The sequence below is a fragment of the Humulus lupulus genome, chromosome 2 (genome assembly GCF_963169125.1).
Source record: "Humulus lupulus chromosome 2, drHumLupu1.1, whole genome shotgun sequence".
Classification (NCBI taxonomy): Eukaryota; Viridiplantae; Streptophyta; class Magnoliopsida; order Rosales; family Cannabaceae; genus Humulus; species Humulus lupulus.
In genome coordinates, this window is record NC_084794.1 from 101,395,018 (window position 1) to 101,411,777 (window position 16,760).

Genomic DNA, 16,760 nt, shown 5'->3' on the forward strand with positions numbered 1-16,760 from the left:
CTACTACTACTACTACTACTACTACTACTACTACTACTACTTCTACTACTACTACTATCTAACTAGCTAAGTTAAGTTCTTGGACTCTACAGCTCAGTTCGAGGTTTTTCTCCTAGGGAAAAATTTATTTTCAATTTATATATCTAACTTTTTATCTATTCATCTTTCCTTTATTATCTCTCATGTTTATGACTCCTTAGACTTGTACATTCGAGATTTTAGGAATTGATTTTTAAATCGGGATAGATATTTTGAGCTCGGTTATATCCAAACTTTATGTGTTGATTTATATCATACCTATTAAAAATTAGGCCTTGGACCCGGTTATATCCTAGATTTAAATTATTTTAAACTTAGTTCGTGTTAGGTTTATTGACAACTCGAGCCTTAAAAAGCCCTTGATATTAAAAAATTTCCCCAACTTTCCAAGTTTTGTACCTTTTTGTATCCAGGGTTTTAAGTGATTTAAACTTAGTTCGTGCTAGGTTTATTAACATCTCGAGCTCTTGAAAGGCCGTCGAATAATCAATTTTCCAAGCTTCTAAGTTTCTGACCTGGTTGTATCCAGGATAGTTTTGTAACTGGTTGTGTCTAGGGTTTTAAGTAATTACACTTATCCAGCGATCTTATTCTGATCCACCTCGAGTTATATGCCCCCCAAGTAACCAGAATGTAGAGACTTTCTTGGTTGCTTTTACAAACATCAATACACGAGCTAATACAACCTTAACAAGAAAAAATATTTCAAACCACCTTAACAAGAAAAGTCATTTAATAATCCATCTATTATTTAATTAAATGTCTTTTATAATTAAGCCTTACATGGATGCCTGTACTATTGATAATAATTTTTTAAATGCATGGTGTTCCATGTCCGCGGGACTATCTCCCCATTTAGCTGAGCTATCTTGAAGGTTCCTTTGCGCAAAATTTCCACGATCTGATATGGTCCTTCCCAGTTCGGGCCTAAAATGCCGTCCTTGGGATCCTTATTCGCCAGAAAGACCCTTCGGAGAACCAAGTCGCCTAATCCAAAACTCCATCTTTTAACTTTAGAATTAAAGTAACGAGTGATTTTTTGTTGATAATGGGCGAGCTGTAACTGTGAATCCTCTCGTTTCTCATCAATCAGGTCGAGAGATGCATTAAGTAATTCATCATTCCATTCCTGGCTAAATGTATTTTTCCTGTGAGTGGTTACCGTAGCTTCGACTGGAAGGATGGCCTCGCTTCCAAAAGTTATGGAGAAAGGAGTGTGTCCCGTGAGAAGTTCGGTATGCCCAAAGCACTTGTGGGAGCTGTTTGGGCCATACTCCTTTGGCCTCATCTAACCTCTTCTTAAGGCTTGCCTTTAGGGTTTTGTTCACAGCCTCGACCTGCCCATTGTCCTGTGGATATGCTACTGAGGAGAAACTCCGTATTTTTCACAAAAGTTAGTGAAGAGATCGCTATCGAACTGGTTCCCATTGTCCGACACGATCTTTTTTGGAAGCCCAAACCGACATACAATATTCTTCACCACAAAGTCCAGGACTCTCTTTGAAGTGATGGTTGCCAAAGGCTCGACCTCTACCCACTTCGTGAAATAGTCGATTGCCACCACCGCATAATGAACTCCTCCCTTGCCCATTGGTAGGGATCCTATTAGGTCGATTCCCCAGACTGCAAATGGCCATGAGGATGAGATCATTGTTAGCTCGACTGGAGCAGCTTGGGCAATTGTGGCGAAGCGCCAACATTTGTTGCATTTCTGAACATACGAGATGGAGTCTTTCGTTAAAGTGGGCCAATAGCCTTGCCTTAATATTTTCAATGCTAGGTTTTGCCCCCCAGCATGATCTCCACAAAAGCCTTCATGCACTTCTTGCAGAATGGTTTTAGCTTCCTTAGGTAGAACACATCGTAGGAGATGCAATGAATGACCACGTCGGTATAATGTACCATCCACTATCACATACCTCAGAGCTTGATAGAGTATTTTTCTTGCATCCTTTCTTTCCTCAGGTAGCCTTCTCGTTGTGAGGTATTCCATTATGGGGGTCATCCAAGTCGGTCTTGTGTCTATCATCTCAACCTCTACCATTTTTTCTGTCACGCTCAGACTCTCCAAGAACTCCACTGGTACTACATTCAAAGTCTCAACTTCCTTGGTGGTGGCAAGCCTTGCCAAAGCGTTAGCATTAGAGTTCTGCTTGCGAGGTATCTATTCAACAGTATTGTACTCAAATTCGGATAGCTCCCCCTTCACCTTAGCTAGGTAAGCCGCCATCTTGGTGCCTCGAGATTGATACTCCCCCAATACCTAATGAACCACGAGCTGAGAATCACTATAACACTGGACAACCTTTGCTTTGAGCTCCTTCGCCACTCTCAGTCCAGCTAGTAAGGCCTCATATTCGGCTTCATTGTTAGATGCTTCAAATCTGAATCTTAGAGCTGTATGGAATCGATGCCCTTATGGGGAGATTAATATGATCCCAGCTCCTAATCTGTTCATGTTCGATGATCCATCTAAGAATATTTTCCACAGCTCTTGCACCGGTTCCTTCAAAAGCTCCTCTTGAAATCCGGTGCATAGGTCAACGTGCCTGTAAAGCTACTGGGGGCTCGGCCAAGTGTGTTTTTAGGTCAAGGAATGCCTGCTCGTACTCCTCAGTCCATTCAAATTTTTTGTTTCCTTTGAGGAAGTTGTAGAACATCAAGCACTTGTCAGTGGATTTTGAAATAAAAAGGTTCAGGGCTGCCACCTTTCCCGTCAGGCTTTGAACTTCTTTACGCGATCTAGGCGAGGAAATTTCTAATAATGATATGATTTTATCAAGATTCGCCTCTATCCCTTTTGTATTGACTATGAATCCCAAATTTTTTCCAGATGCTACTCCGAAAGTACACTTCTGGGGACTCAGCCTCATATCATACCTCCTTAAGATCTCACAACATTCTTTCAGATCAGATACATGGTTATTGGCAGTCTTGAATTTGACAATCATATCATCGACATACACTTCCATATTTCTCCCAATCTGATCCGCAAACATTATGTTGACTAATCGTTGATATGTAGCTCCGACATTTTTCAGCCCGAAGGGCATGACTTTATAATAGTACACGTTAGTCGGGGTCATGAAGCTAGTATGTTCTTGGTCCACAGGATTCAACGCGGTCTGATTTTATCCATAATACGCATCCATGAAGGACATGAGCCCATGACCTGCCGTGGCATCTACCAATTGATCAATCCTTGGCAGTGGGAAGCAATCCTTGGGGCAAGCTTTGTTCAGGTCAGAGAAATCGATGCCGGTCCTCCATTTCCCATTTGGCTTTAGGACAAGCACAAAACTGGCAACCCAGATCGGGTATTTTGGTTCATGAATAAACCCACACTTTAACAGTCGATCTACTTCTTCCTCTAGTGCTTCAGCTTGGACTGTTCCCAAACGCCTCTGTTTTTGGGATTTTGTAGGCACGTTCTTGTCCAAGTTTAGAGTGTGCATGATTACACTCGAGCTTATTCCCACCATGTCTTCATGTGACCAGGCAAAGACGTCCAGGTTCTCTTGTAAGAAATTGATTAGCTCATTCTTCCTTTTATCATCAAGATTTTTCCCAATCTTAACAACTCTTGAAGCTTCATTGGGGTCTATACTTACTTCCTCGAGCTCCTCAATGGCCTGGAGCTCTGACCTATCCTCGCCCATTTGTGGGTCAATGTCATCATGTGGGACAATGTTGCTATCCTTTGCTTCTTGAGGTTCTTCCATCCCACAAGTGTCTTCCACTTCCTGGGACTCCTCACCTCCGTCACTTATGGCCATAGCTTGCTGTCTGAGTTGTGATTTTCCCTTCATAGAAATGCTATAGCATTCCCTGAGAGTGACCTGATCGCATCTGACGGTGCATATCCCCGCAGCTAAGGGGAACTTGATTGCTAGGTGGTGGAAAGAGGTTATAGCTTCAAATGCCATCAACGCAGGTCGGCCCAAAATTGCATTGTATACACCTTGACAGTCGATCACGATGAACTCGAGTAACTTGGAGACAGTTCGCGAGCCTTCTCCCAATGTTACCACTAACTCGATCATCCCGATGGCTGCTGATCCTTCGCCAGAAATTCCATACAGAATCATTGAGTTCGCCTTCAGTTATGTTACAAACATCCCCATTTTTTCCAAGGTAGACCTAAAAAGTAGATTCACAAAACTCCCATTATCTACTAGTGTCCTCCGTACTCTTTGATTGGCTAGCTGAACGATTTTGACCAAATGATCATTATGTGGGAACTGGACTTGACTAGCATCCTCTTCTGTAAATATGATTAGTTGTTTTTTCAATCTTTGTTGTTTTGATAATCGCTGTTCCGGGACGAACTCCACTCCGTTATGGGATTTTAGTTCATTAATGTACCTCTTCTGGGCACCCCTGCTCGTGCCTACCAGATGGGGTCCTCCCGAAATGGTGGCTATATCTCCCCCTATTATCAGAGGAGGGTCGTCTTGATTCGCTTGAGCTCCGGCTTGATTCACTGGAGCTTCAGGAACTGGAGGGTTTTTGTCCAGCGGGCTGGTTAGGGACCACTCAATTTCGGAAGTATTAGGCCAAAGGTCCTACCCTGATAAGGGTCTCGATCTCATCCTTCAGCTGTCTATAGTCACCAGTGTTGTGACCGATATCATTGTGAAATCAGCAGAACTTTGAAGGAACTCTCTTTGATCTTTGTTTTTTCAGTGGTTCTGGCTTCTTCCATGGAAGGCGAGTAGAATTGGCTAGGAAGATGTGCTCCCTAGTATTCGTGAGGTCAGTACAAGTTGCGTAAACATGCTTGATTTTTTCCCCCGACTTATTTTTCTTTGTTCTGCTTTGGTCGCCCTTACCATTTCCTTTCCTCTTGTTATTTCCCCCTCGGTTATTCTGGGTGACGGTTTGAGCCGTAGCTGCAACATCCGCTATCACTCCAACGGACTGGACAGGGACCTAGCTAGTTCCTACGACAGAAGCTCTCGCCTCTTCCAGGTTAACCCATCTTTGAGCTCGCGCCAAGAACTCATCCACACTATTAACTCATTTTCTCTGTAATTATTGCCACAAGTTGTCTCCAACAAGGATTCCTATCCTCATTTCTATGAGCTTGGAGCTATCATCGACATCTCTAGCTCGTACAATGACATTGGCAAACCTACTTAGATATGCCTTCAATGGTTCGCCAGGTTGTTGCTTTACATTAGCCAATGAATCAGACTTAATCCGAGCTATCTGGGAAGCCCTGAATGCTCTCTTGAAATCAGCAGAAAACTTCTTCCACGAGTTAATTGAATGCCTCTTGTATTGTTTAAACCACTGCCTGGCTGGTCCAATCAAAGTTGAGGGGAATAAAATGCACCTTAGATTGGGTCCGATGTTGTGGGCCATCATCATGGTGTTAAACATCCCAAGGTGATCAGACGAATCCACATCTCCGTCAAACTTTGACAAGTGTGGCATTCTGAAGCCCACCAAATATGTGGTCGTCGCAATATTTGGAGCGAAAACCTCGATCTCATCCTCTGAGTCACAATCGTCTTTGTCTTTTTCAGATAGAAGCTTCTTCATTTGCTCCTCCATCTAAGCTAACCTCTCGAGGGTTTGGTCCCTAGTCCCTAAGTTATTTTGGGGCTGTTCAATAACTCTTATCCTATCGCACACGTTTAATGGGTTGTTGTCCCTCCAAGCTTGAGCTTGGTTTGGTGGGGCATTCCCATTATCATGTACTTTAGAAGGACCTCCCTCTTGTCGATTATAACTAACACCCTCATCTCGAGTTGAATTTTTTCTCTGTGAATTCAGGTGATCATGCAGATCAGGCTGTGGGTCGTATCGAGGGCTTTGTGCCGAACTTAGATGATTCCTTAGATCGCCCTTGGACCTACCACTTCGATGAATTTCAGTCCAATAACTTCCATTTGCGAAGCTTACAGCTCGTGGTTGAGGCCGAGGATCTGGATTTTCAACATGTGTCCGTGGGACATAGGTATGGGCAGATGGAGGAGGGTTTCTCCTACTATCTCCATAAGCAGGAATGTCCCGCGTATGCCAAGGTGGTGTTGGATGTCTAATAGGTGATGGGGGATGTCTTACTGGCAAGGCAATCCTTGTCCCATTAGGGCGAACTAAATTTTTCCACCTCTGTTCTGCCCCATTGTTTCTAGCTCTCTGTGCCTGACGATCCGATCATGACGCAGGAGGGTCAGCTGGAACATTCTGTCTCTGTGAGCCTATTCCAGCCCCTCCTCATGGTTTTCCATGGGTATTCCCAGGCGCTTGTGAAGGAGGCACCGAACTTGGGGTCGCAGTTCTAATTGATCGACTAACGTGATGATGACCCCTATGAGGGAAACTAGGTTGAGCATTTTGGAAATCTCGCGCTGTAGGCACATAAGTTGGGGTGGAAGTTCTGACTGACCGACTTGGTTTGGATTGGTTATTCCTGTGGGACTCATGAGACCCAATTTGCCTCTTTCTGACATTAACGTCGGTTGCAAGAGGGGGTAACCGAGCCAAAACCTCCTCAATTTGCATGTTTGCCTTATCAAGATGGCTTCTGAACTGTATATTTTCAAACCCAACTGCATTTAAGTAGTTTGGGTTTGGATTCGATGGCAATGACGCCGAACTCCCAGTATTGCTGTGACCCGCCAGTTGCTTTCCCGGACGTTCCTGGACTTCAGGGCCATACTCGTTTGAAACAGCGGTATGATGGGCCCCCTACCCACCAGGTTTTTCTATCTCATTGTCGTGCATTGAGTGAGTGACCACCATGATGAGATTTGACTGTGATTTTGTTGAAAGCACTAATTTCGTCCTCTCAATGAAAGCACCAAACTGTTGACACAGTTTTTTGCCAATAGTGTATTTAAGATATAATAAGGTTGAATTAGTGCTTAATAATAAACCGAAATATGAAATGAATTCACAAGAACACAAATCTTTTTACGTGGTTCAGTGGTTAAAATCCATCTAGTCCACGAGTCTATATTATTGTTACTTCTTCCTCTATTTTGGCAGAGTTTCAATATTACAGAATAATCGTTCCTTTTCCTGTCCAATATTCTAAGTATTTCTTGAGAAATTCCATGGACAGGTTTGGGTAACCGCGTGAGTCAATCACGGATTTACATATTTATTATATTTAATACAAACAATTCTCATTTATACTCAGATATGATTTAATCACAAAATAAACGGTCTCCTAATATCTGAGACATTTAATATGATAAGCTGATCATAAATAATCGTATAAATGTACCCGAGTCTTAAGGGATCTGTGGGTATGCAATATATTTGAATTATCACGAGCTGAATGTCTCTCCGAGCTCGTACTTCGTAACCATCTGAATATCATGAGCTCGTGCTCCCCAACCTTCATGTCTGTAGCTCGGGTTAAACCCAGGACGCCTAACACCACACGTGCCCATGTGAAACCGGAGTTGCTCACGTGGATAATAAACAGATATCATTTCCTTGGTTATTTCTCTGTATATTTATTTGCCAGCTGTATCCGAGTTGAGTGAAGGACTCATGTTGAAATTAGGATACAACATATATTTTATAATTTGGTATCATATATGTTCATAAATATTTATGATTATTTGGTATTTTATAGTTAAAAGGGAGGCATATATATACATATACTTAATTAGGAAATGACTTTAAAATTATATTTATTGTATGCAATAAAAAAAAATAGATCATAATAAATTTTATTGTAATAAAAAGAGAATGAGTTGTGTGAAAGAGCATAATATTCATTAGAAAGATACTTGATGTTGCTCATGGTTATTATAAAATTATAGTTTGAATGTGATTGTGTATTTATAGTTTGAATGTGATTTGTGTATTCATTAGAGGATTGAAAATGTTAGTTTGAATGTGATTTGTGTATTTATAGCTTAAAGGTACATATTTGTTATATTATTATTTATAAAATTTAAATTTCAAGTCTAACATGTGCTGCTGTTAAATCAGGTGCTTGTTGTTTTGGTGGTCCAACAATTTTAAGAAAAACATTCAAAATCTTATATATGCAATTGTATATATTTTTAGATAAAAAAATATAATTATAATATACAAGATATGTTGATAATATATAACAAATACAATATATTATCTAACTAAGGTGGTTTAGACAATTGCATATAAAATGTACATATTAAAATAAATGTTCAAAAGGTTAGCCTAATTGTGATTTGTGTGTTTGAAAATAAATAAAATAGGACTATGCTTTTTTTAGAATGAGACTTAAACTTAATGTGATTATGTTCAGAGAAGTAGTAAAATAGACATTTGGTTGTTCTGTAGTTAAGTTCATGGAACATGCTAAAGAGATATAAATAAAAAATAAACTTAAACAAAATAATTTGCATAAGTCATGTTATTAAAATTTATTTTTGTAGTAACATCGCTAACATATTCAAAGTGTTGTAGAGAAATTATCAACAAAAAAATGGACAATAAAATTGTATGTAGATCTAGAAAAAAAAAATGAAGGATGTAAAATATACAAGCATTTCACTATCATCTCCATTGAGACAACACAAGATGAGAAGCCCCCAACATCTTCATCCTAAACTACAAACAAAAATTAAGTATATTCTTCTAAATTTATAGACAATGTTCAGCTTTAAGTTTATTTTAAGTTTCATATTTTTTCTTTTAATTTCTTATCTATTAATGTCATACATTACATTACAATTCTTTTTTTAATAATTTACAACATTGCTTATTTAATATTTTTTTGACAATTACAACATAATAAAAAAAATTATAAAAAATAACTATACAAATGTGCATTGCACATTCACTTTACCTAGTACCAAATAAAAACAACCGATTTCAAAAGCACTAAGACCCTACACACTACACAGACCCATCGAGTGTCTCCCCTTCACATCTATCTTCTTTCCCATTCAAGACACTGCTCCTTTCAGCAGTAAGAAGCTCGATGGCGATGACTCCAGCTACCCTTAACAATGTCGACACACTACCTCATATTTTTATTTTTCTTCTTATTTCTGCTATAACATTCATTTTCACTCACTCCCTCACTACCTAGAACCCTAAATTACCCTCATTGCTTGAAAGAAAACATAATGGAAAAAACAATGGATGACTCAACTACATTTTCTCAGCCCTCATCGAATGAACAAGTAAGATTAGAATTATGAGTTTAATATATTAGAATAATTTTGATTTTGATTTTATTGGTGTACAAATCAAAAAAGAGAAAATACTATAATTTTGAGCTTTTTTTTTGTTAAATTTCATCACTAACTTGAAAAATATATGAACACTGACTTGAAAATTAAACTAAAAGACCCTATGCAACCCACAAAGCTGCCTAGTGTAGTTACATAAAGACGGAATGAGTACTAAGCCATCCTAAGGGTCAGATACGGTCTCTTAGTGCATTTTTTTTCTTCTTGATGTTAAAATATACTAAGCAACCTTTTGCGACCCTTTGGGTTGCTTAATTCAATTTTCCAATTAATGTTTATACTTATTATTTGCATTAATTTCATATTTCTAGATTTGTTTTTACAACAGAGCTACCTTGTGTACTGCATGTTATTACGAATGAAAATATACAAAGAAAATCAAACGTTATCATTAGGTTTTTGAAAAATAAATTCATGTGTAATGACCCAATGTAATGACCCACTGATCTAGACTAATTGGACCATTATCGAAACTATACATAAAAACTTACATTTTACGAAAATACCATAATTTATTGAGTAACTTGAAAATAAGAGTTATTTACAAAGAAATAGAATACTAAGAAGGATTTTGGGATCCCATTGTCTTTAAAACAAAATAAGATTTAAAATAAAAGACATTACATAATAATGCGGAAAATACATGTAAAACCATAAAAAAAACATAAAAGGAGACTACATCCTCGAATCGATAACGCTCGGATCCTTGACTCCATTCATCATCGATACACATCCTCCCAAGCATCACGAATCTTACCGCCTCTAAGCTTATTTTCCTGCACATAAACAGAAAGGAGTGAGCCTAATGCCCAGCAAGGAAAAACCTAACACATAGTCATATACACAATTTCATAAGAAAACATAAAGACTTAACATAATACATATAACATACACTTATTATAATGGCCATTATTACTTGGGGTCCCATAGACTAAACAAGCATATGCCCATGGGGTTAATGGGGTCCTACTAGCTAAGTAGGTCATATGCCCATAACCCATTTGGGGTCTTGTTAGTCATATGGGTCATATGCCCAAGCCTACATACACATATACATATCATAACACTTTTAATAACATAAACATATAGATAACATAAGCACATAACATATTAATTCTAGCCTATTTTCCTTACCAAAGTTACCGGGATAAAATGGACTGAGTTAGGACTTTTGGAACACTCCTAAAACCACAATGAACAAGGGTGAGTCTAAAGAAAGGAGATGAAATGAAAGAGAATAGGAAGACTAAACCATTAAACGAAAATATGCTTACCACCACTTAAGTGCTTAAGAACTTGGATTCCCTAACCAAAAATAAGAATAAGGTTAGGGGACTGAGTAGAAGGTTTTGAGAAAAGAAATAACATAGAATACAGAAAGGACTAGAGTTTTGGGTTTACCTCAAAGATTGCAAGATCAATCTAACATCCACCGAAATACTATAGCACTCACTTACTTCCCAAGTGTTTGATAAGCTTATGATGTTTAAGCTTATAGTTTTTCCCCAAACCAAGTATTTACACTCTCTCACTCACTTAACACTAGCAGCCTCTGAACTTAGAGCAAATGGTGAATAATGGCTGGGTACTAGGTCCTATTTATAGAGTTTGGGAATGAAAATATCTTGATTTTACTTGAATAAAAATAATGGCTTTTTAGGTGAAAATCATTTGAATAATCGTTCAGCAGAGGCTGAAGACTCGTTCAGAAGATGCTGGACTGTTGAAGGAGTTTGAATGGCTGAAGGGAAAAGAATTCAAATGTATTTGAATTCATGCTGGTGGAGGCGATATATCGCCCCCTATAGGCGATATATCGCCTGGACCTTTGTTCCCGAGGCGACCGTGCATCGATTCGTGTTTTCCGTATCTACGTGCTGCGACATATCGCCCCCTATAGCTGCGATATATCGGCATACGCAGAATATTTAAACACGAGTTTACACATTTTTAGCTAAGTTTGAATGGACTAAACAGCCTTGACTAAGCCCTCAACGTGCTCAAAGCTGCTGACTGACCCTATACATTCAAACTTTTACCCTTATTTAATTTAATCCTCAAAAATACTAAATCCTTAATTACCATTCAAAACATGTGCTTAAAATCCTATTGGTTGATGTCTAAACCTTATAATATAATAATATATTCCTTAATATCAGACACATTAATCAAACCTTAGGTTATACTTAATATTCTTAAACTATAGGTTAAACTTAGAAAATCTATAAGTACTACTATGAGTGTCCAAATAACTCCCGGTCTGAACCAAAAATCCAAAGTAACAATGATAACACTAAACATACTATAATACTACTAAACAATTAGCTAAGTAAAGTTCTTGGACTCTACAATTCTCCCCTACTAAAAAGAATTTCGTCCTCGAAATTTACTTACCAAATAACTCCGGATACCGGCTCTGCATGTCCTCTTCCAACTCCCACGTTGCCTCGCGTTCAGAACTATTGCTCCATAGGACTTTAACTATAGGAAAGCTCTTGGACCGTAACTGCTTCATCCCCCTATCTAGGATGCTAACCGGTCGTTCCTCGTAACTTAAGTCTTTCTGGAGTGCTATAGTATCGTACTTGAGGACGTGAGATGGGTCTGACACATACTTGCGTAACATCGAGATGTGGAAGACGTTGTGACTATCGGCTAGTGCTGGCGGTAGGGCTAGTCTATACGCAACTGGTCCCACTTTGTCCAATATCTCAAAAGGACCTAAGAATCGGGGACTGAGCTTGCCTTTCTTCCCGAACCGCTTGACACCCTTCATAGGAGATATCTTCAGGAAGACTTGATCTCCAACTTGGAACTCCACATCGCGTCGCTTGGTATCCGCATAGTTCTTCTGTCGGCTTTGAGCAGCAAGCATACGCTGTCTAATAAGCGTTACTGCTTCTTGTGCTTGTCTAACAGCTTCGGGCCCTAGAAGCTGCCTTTCTCCTACCTCGTCCCAGTGCAACGGTGATCGACACCTTCTTCCATATAGCAACTCATAAGGTGCCATCTCGATCGTCGACTGGTAGCTATTGTTGTACGAGAACTCGATCAGCGGTAAGTACTTGTTCCACGATCCTCCGAAGTCAAGTACACATGCGCGTAGCATATCCTCTAAAATCTGAATCGTACGCTCTGACTGCCCATCTGTCTGAGGATGGAAAGCTGTACTAAGACTTAACTTAGTACCCATGGCTTGCTGTAAGCTTCTCCAAAATCTTGACGTAAACACTGATCCTCTATCTGATACTATCGTCTTGGGGATTCCATGCAATCGTACAATCTCTTGGATGTAGATGTCTGCATATTGGTCTGCCGTATAAGAAGTCTTAACAGGCAGAAAATGAGCCGACTTGGTTAGTCTATCTATGACTATCCAAGCAGAATCATGCTGCTTATTTGTCTTTGGCAGACCCGTCACGAAGTCCATGGCTATATCGTCCCACTTCCACTCCGGTATGCTAAGCGGTTGCAATAATCCTGCAGGTCGCTGATGCTCCGCCTTCACTTGCTGGCATACCAGACACTTAGATACATATTCTGCTATGTCCTTCTTCATCCCTGGCCACCAATAGACTGCCTTGATGTCATGAGTCATCTTGGTGGACCCTGGATGAACCGAGTATGGGGTGTTGTGCGCTTCTTCTAGGATCGTCTTCTTAATACTTTGATCGTCTGGCACGCATACCCGATCCTTATATCTCAATAAACCTTGACTGGATATTGAGAAATCTGTAGTCTTGCCTTCTCTGACTGCATCCATGTGCGTTGCTAGTGAATCATCATGTCTCTGACCATTCCGTATGTCTTCTAGCATATTCGATTGGATAGACAAGTTAGCCAACTTGCCTACAACCACTTCTATTCCGGCGCTGATAAGCTCCTGCTGTAGTGGCTTTTCTATTCCGGATAAGGCTGCTAAGTTCCCATAACTTTTTCGGCTAAGTGCATCGGCAACTACGTTTGCCTTTCCCGGGTGGTATAGGATTTCGCAGTCGTAATCCTTTACTAATTCCAACCACCGGCGCTGCCTCATGTTAAGCTCCTTCTGAGTAAAGAAGTATTTTAAACTTTTGTGGTCCGTATAAATCTCGCACCGTTCTCCGTAAAGATAATGGCGCCAGATTTTTAACGCAAAGACCACCGCTGCCAACTCCATATCGTGAGTTGGATAGCGTTGTTCATACTCCTTTAACTGACGTGACGCGTAGGCTATCACCTTGTCATTTTGCATCAGTACGCATCCTAATCCTAACTTTGATGCATCACAGTAGACAACGAACTTGTCGTTGGGTGTTGGGACACTAAGTACTGGTGTTGAGCAAAGCTTATCCTTAAGCAACTGAAAGCTTTCCTCACACTTATCATTCCAGTTAAACTTTTGTTGCTTCCGGGTCAGGTTGGTGAGTGGAGTGGCTATTTTAGAAAAGCCCTCTACAAACTTTCTATAGTAACCTGCTAGCCCTAAGAAGCTTCTTACTTCCGACGCGTTCTTTGGTCTAGGCCAATCTTTCACGGCCTCTACCTTCGATGGATCTACTGCAACTCCGTCTTTCGATATGATGTGCCCGAGGAACGCCACTTGTGAGAGCCAAAACTCGCATTTCTTGAACTTCGCGTAGAGTTGGTGCTCCTTCAATCGCGTCAAAATTATCCTCAAGTGTTCCTCGTGCTCCACTTCATCCTTGGAGTAAATTAAAATGTCGTCGATGAACACAACGACGAATTTATCCAAGTAGTCCTTGAAGACCCTATTCATTAAGTCCATAAACGCGGCTGGCGCGTTAGTAAGACCAAAAGACATAACCAAGAACTCGTAATGTCCATAACGAGTCCTAAAGGCTGTCTTAGGAATATCTTCCCCCTTTACCTTGAGCTGATGATACCCGGACCGTAAATCGATCTTAGAGAATACAGTCGCGCCTCGGAGTTGATCAAACAAATCATCAATTCGAGGTAGCGGGTATTTGTTCTTAATCGTTACTTTATTCAGCTCACGGTAGTCTATGCACATGCGCATACTTCCGTCCTTCTTTTTCACGAATAGTACCGGAGCTCCCCATGGTGAATGGCTTGGCCTAATGAAACCCAAGTCTAGGAGTTCTTGTAGCTGCGTCTTTAACTCCTTGAGTTCCGTAGGTGCCATCCGGTATGGTGCCTTAGAGATAGGCTCGGTGCCCGGTACTAATTCTATCGTGAAGTCTATTTCTCTAGTTGGCGGCAATCCTGGCAAGTCATCGGGGAAAACTTCTGGAAATTCTTGTATGACTCGAACATCTCCAAATTTGAGTGATGTCTCCTTCTCCACATTCGTGATGTTGGCTAAGAATGCTTGACATCCTTTCTCCATCATTCTCTGAGCTTTGAGAGATGATACTAACGGTGTGCGTAGTCCTGAAGCTTGTCCCATGAAGCACAGTTTCTGGCCGTCAGGAGTATCGAATGTCACCTTCTTGCGTCTGCAGTCGATCGTTGCGCCATGCCGTGCTAGCCAATCCATGCCTAGTATGACGTCGAAGTCTTTGATCACCAGCTCTATCAGGTCTCCTTCTAGTTCCTTGTCCTCAATCTTGATTGGTACGCCTCGTACAATTCGTGATGATAGAACTACTTTGCCCGAAGGCAACTCGGTTGCAAACCTAGTTCTAAATCTTTCACTAGGTTTGTCTAGTTTATCTATCATTCCTAACGAAATATACGAATGGGTGGCTCCCGAATCAAATAATACATGACATAATTTATTGAGGATGGAAACCTGACCTGTGACCACCTTGTTGCTAGCATCCGCCTCTCCTTGGGTTAAGGCAAAAACCCGAGCAGGAACCATCTTTTCGTCCTTCTTTCCTTCCGGCTTTTGCTGAGGACAGTCTCTTTTACGATGCCCTTCTTGACCACAGTTGAAACACTCCTTGGTGTTGGCACGGCATTCTCCGGGGTGCTTCTTCTGACATTTGGCACATGGCGGGTATTCCACGTAGCCCGACCTATTTCCCCCATTACTTGGTCGTGCCCTTTTATTGTTGTCGGCTTGCTTGTTGTCAGGATGCCTTCTCTTCTGTCCGTTACCGTTGTTGTTGGACTGACTGTTGCTGGACTGATTGTTGTTCCGACTGGCCTGAGGTTGGCTCTGCTGCCTAGGTTCCGGCTTGCTGGCTTCTTCTTTGCTCACGTTGGCTTGCAACCTTTCTACTTCAATTGCCGTCTCAAGAACGTCGGCATATGAAGTGTTTCCCGGGTTTGCTAGTTTAACCCCCATCTCGATCTTCGGGCGAAGTCCTCTAACAAACTTGTTCACCCTTAGATAGTCGGTTGGAACCAACTCAGCTGCGAACTTCGCTAAGCGATCGAACTGACGAGCATATTCCGCCACTGTTAAGTTCCCTTGCTTCAGATTGGTGAACTCCTCAACTCTCGTAGCAAGCACTGCTGAATTGTAGTACTTCTTGTGGAAGAGCTCCACAAATCGGGTCCACGTCATGGTGGCAGCATCGTGGGATTGCTGGACCAAGTCCCACCATATCCTGGCATCTTTCTTGAGCAAAGATGAGACGCAGGATATGCGGTCTGCATTACTAAGGTTCATGTGGGCTAGGATCGGCTCCACATTCCTTAGCCATTCTTCTGCTTCAAAGGGGTCCGTAGTCCCTTCGAAGTTCGGAGCGTGCTGCTTGCGGAACCTCTCGTACACTGGCTCCATGTGCTGAACAGGATAAGGAGCGTAGTTCGTCATAGGCCATCCCCCATACGGACCAACTTGTTGGGGTGCTGGGGCCATTGGCTGTGGCTGCGGCTGCGGCTGTGGCGGAGGCTGAGGCTGAGATTGAGCCTGTTGGCGTTGTTGCTGCAGAAGTTCCTCGACTTGCTGTCGTAGTCTGGCAATCTCTGCAGTGTTGTCAGCTGGCTGTGCCGGTGCGTTGCGGCGAGCAGTAACACGTACTCTCCTTCGGCGAACGGTAGGGACCGCATTGGTCGCTGGAACATCGTTGGAAGCGTTCCCGTTGGTGCGAGCAGATCTTCGGAGAGACATCGTAGCAGAGTTCTAACAGTTAAAAGAAACATGTTAGAACTTTTTCCTAATAGGCTCTAAGGCAAAAACTTATTCTAAAACAAACATATCTCGGACCTATTTATTATGACTTTTTATGAAAAATTATATAGGTCTTTATTTATTATTAGAGTGGGTTTCTATACTTAGAAAAACAAGTCATATTTATTTTCTAAGTGTGTTTCTAATAATCCTATATGACTTAATTCTCAGGCTCGAAACTTATCTTTGTTCCAAAGTTAACCATATTGAGGGAGGGCTGGGATCAGTAAAATCGTTCCCACTACTAAGGCCCCCTAACTCTCAACAAGGAAACCAGGTTCATTGATTCGTATCCACCCTCACCGAACTCAGTCATTATTCATTTTATTTAGTATTTATTATGATTGTGAAAAAAATTTCAAACTCACACATGATATTCAAATAGCATGTTTATTCATTTGGAAAACAATTTCACTTATTACAAT

General features: G+C 41.0%; 1 protein-coding gene across 1 annotated transcript in view; it reads right to left on the bottom strand.

Moving 5' to 3' along the window:
* The window catches only part of LOC133816225 (uncharacterized), a gene marked incomplete at both ends in the record, with an annotated part of 1,120 nt that extends 1,070 nt beyond the window's left edge, over positions 1 to 50 (bottom strand). The window contains one exon of the mRNA XM_062248839.1: positions 1 to 50. This exon is cut by the window's left edge and continues 153 nt beyond it. Coding sequence (XP_062104823.1) covers positions 1 to 50 — 50 coding nt within the window.
* Between the last annotated feature and the right edge of the window lie 16,710 nt (positions 51 to 16,760).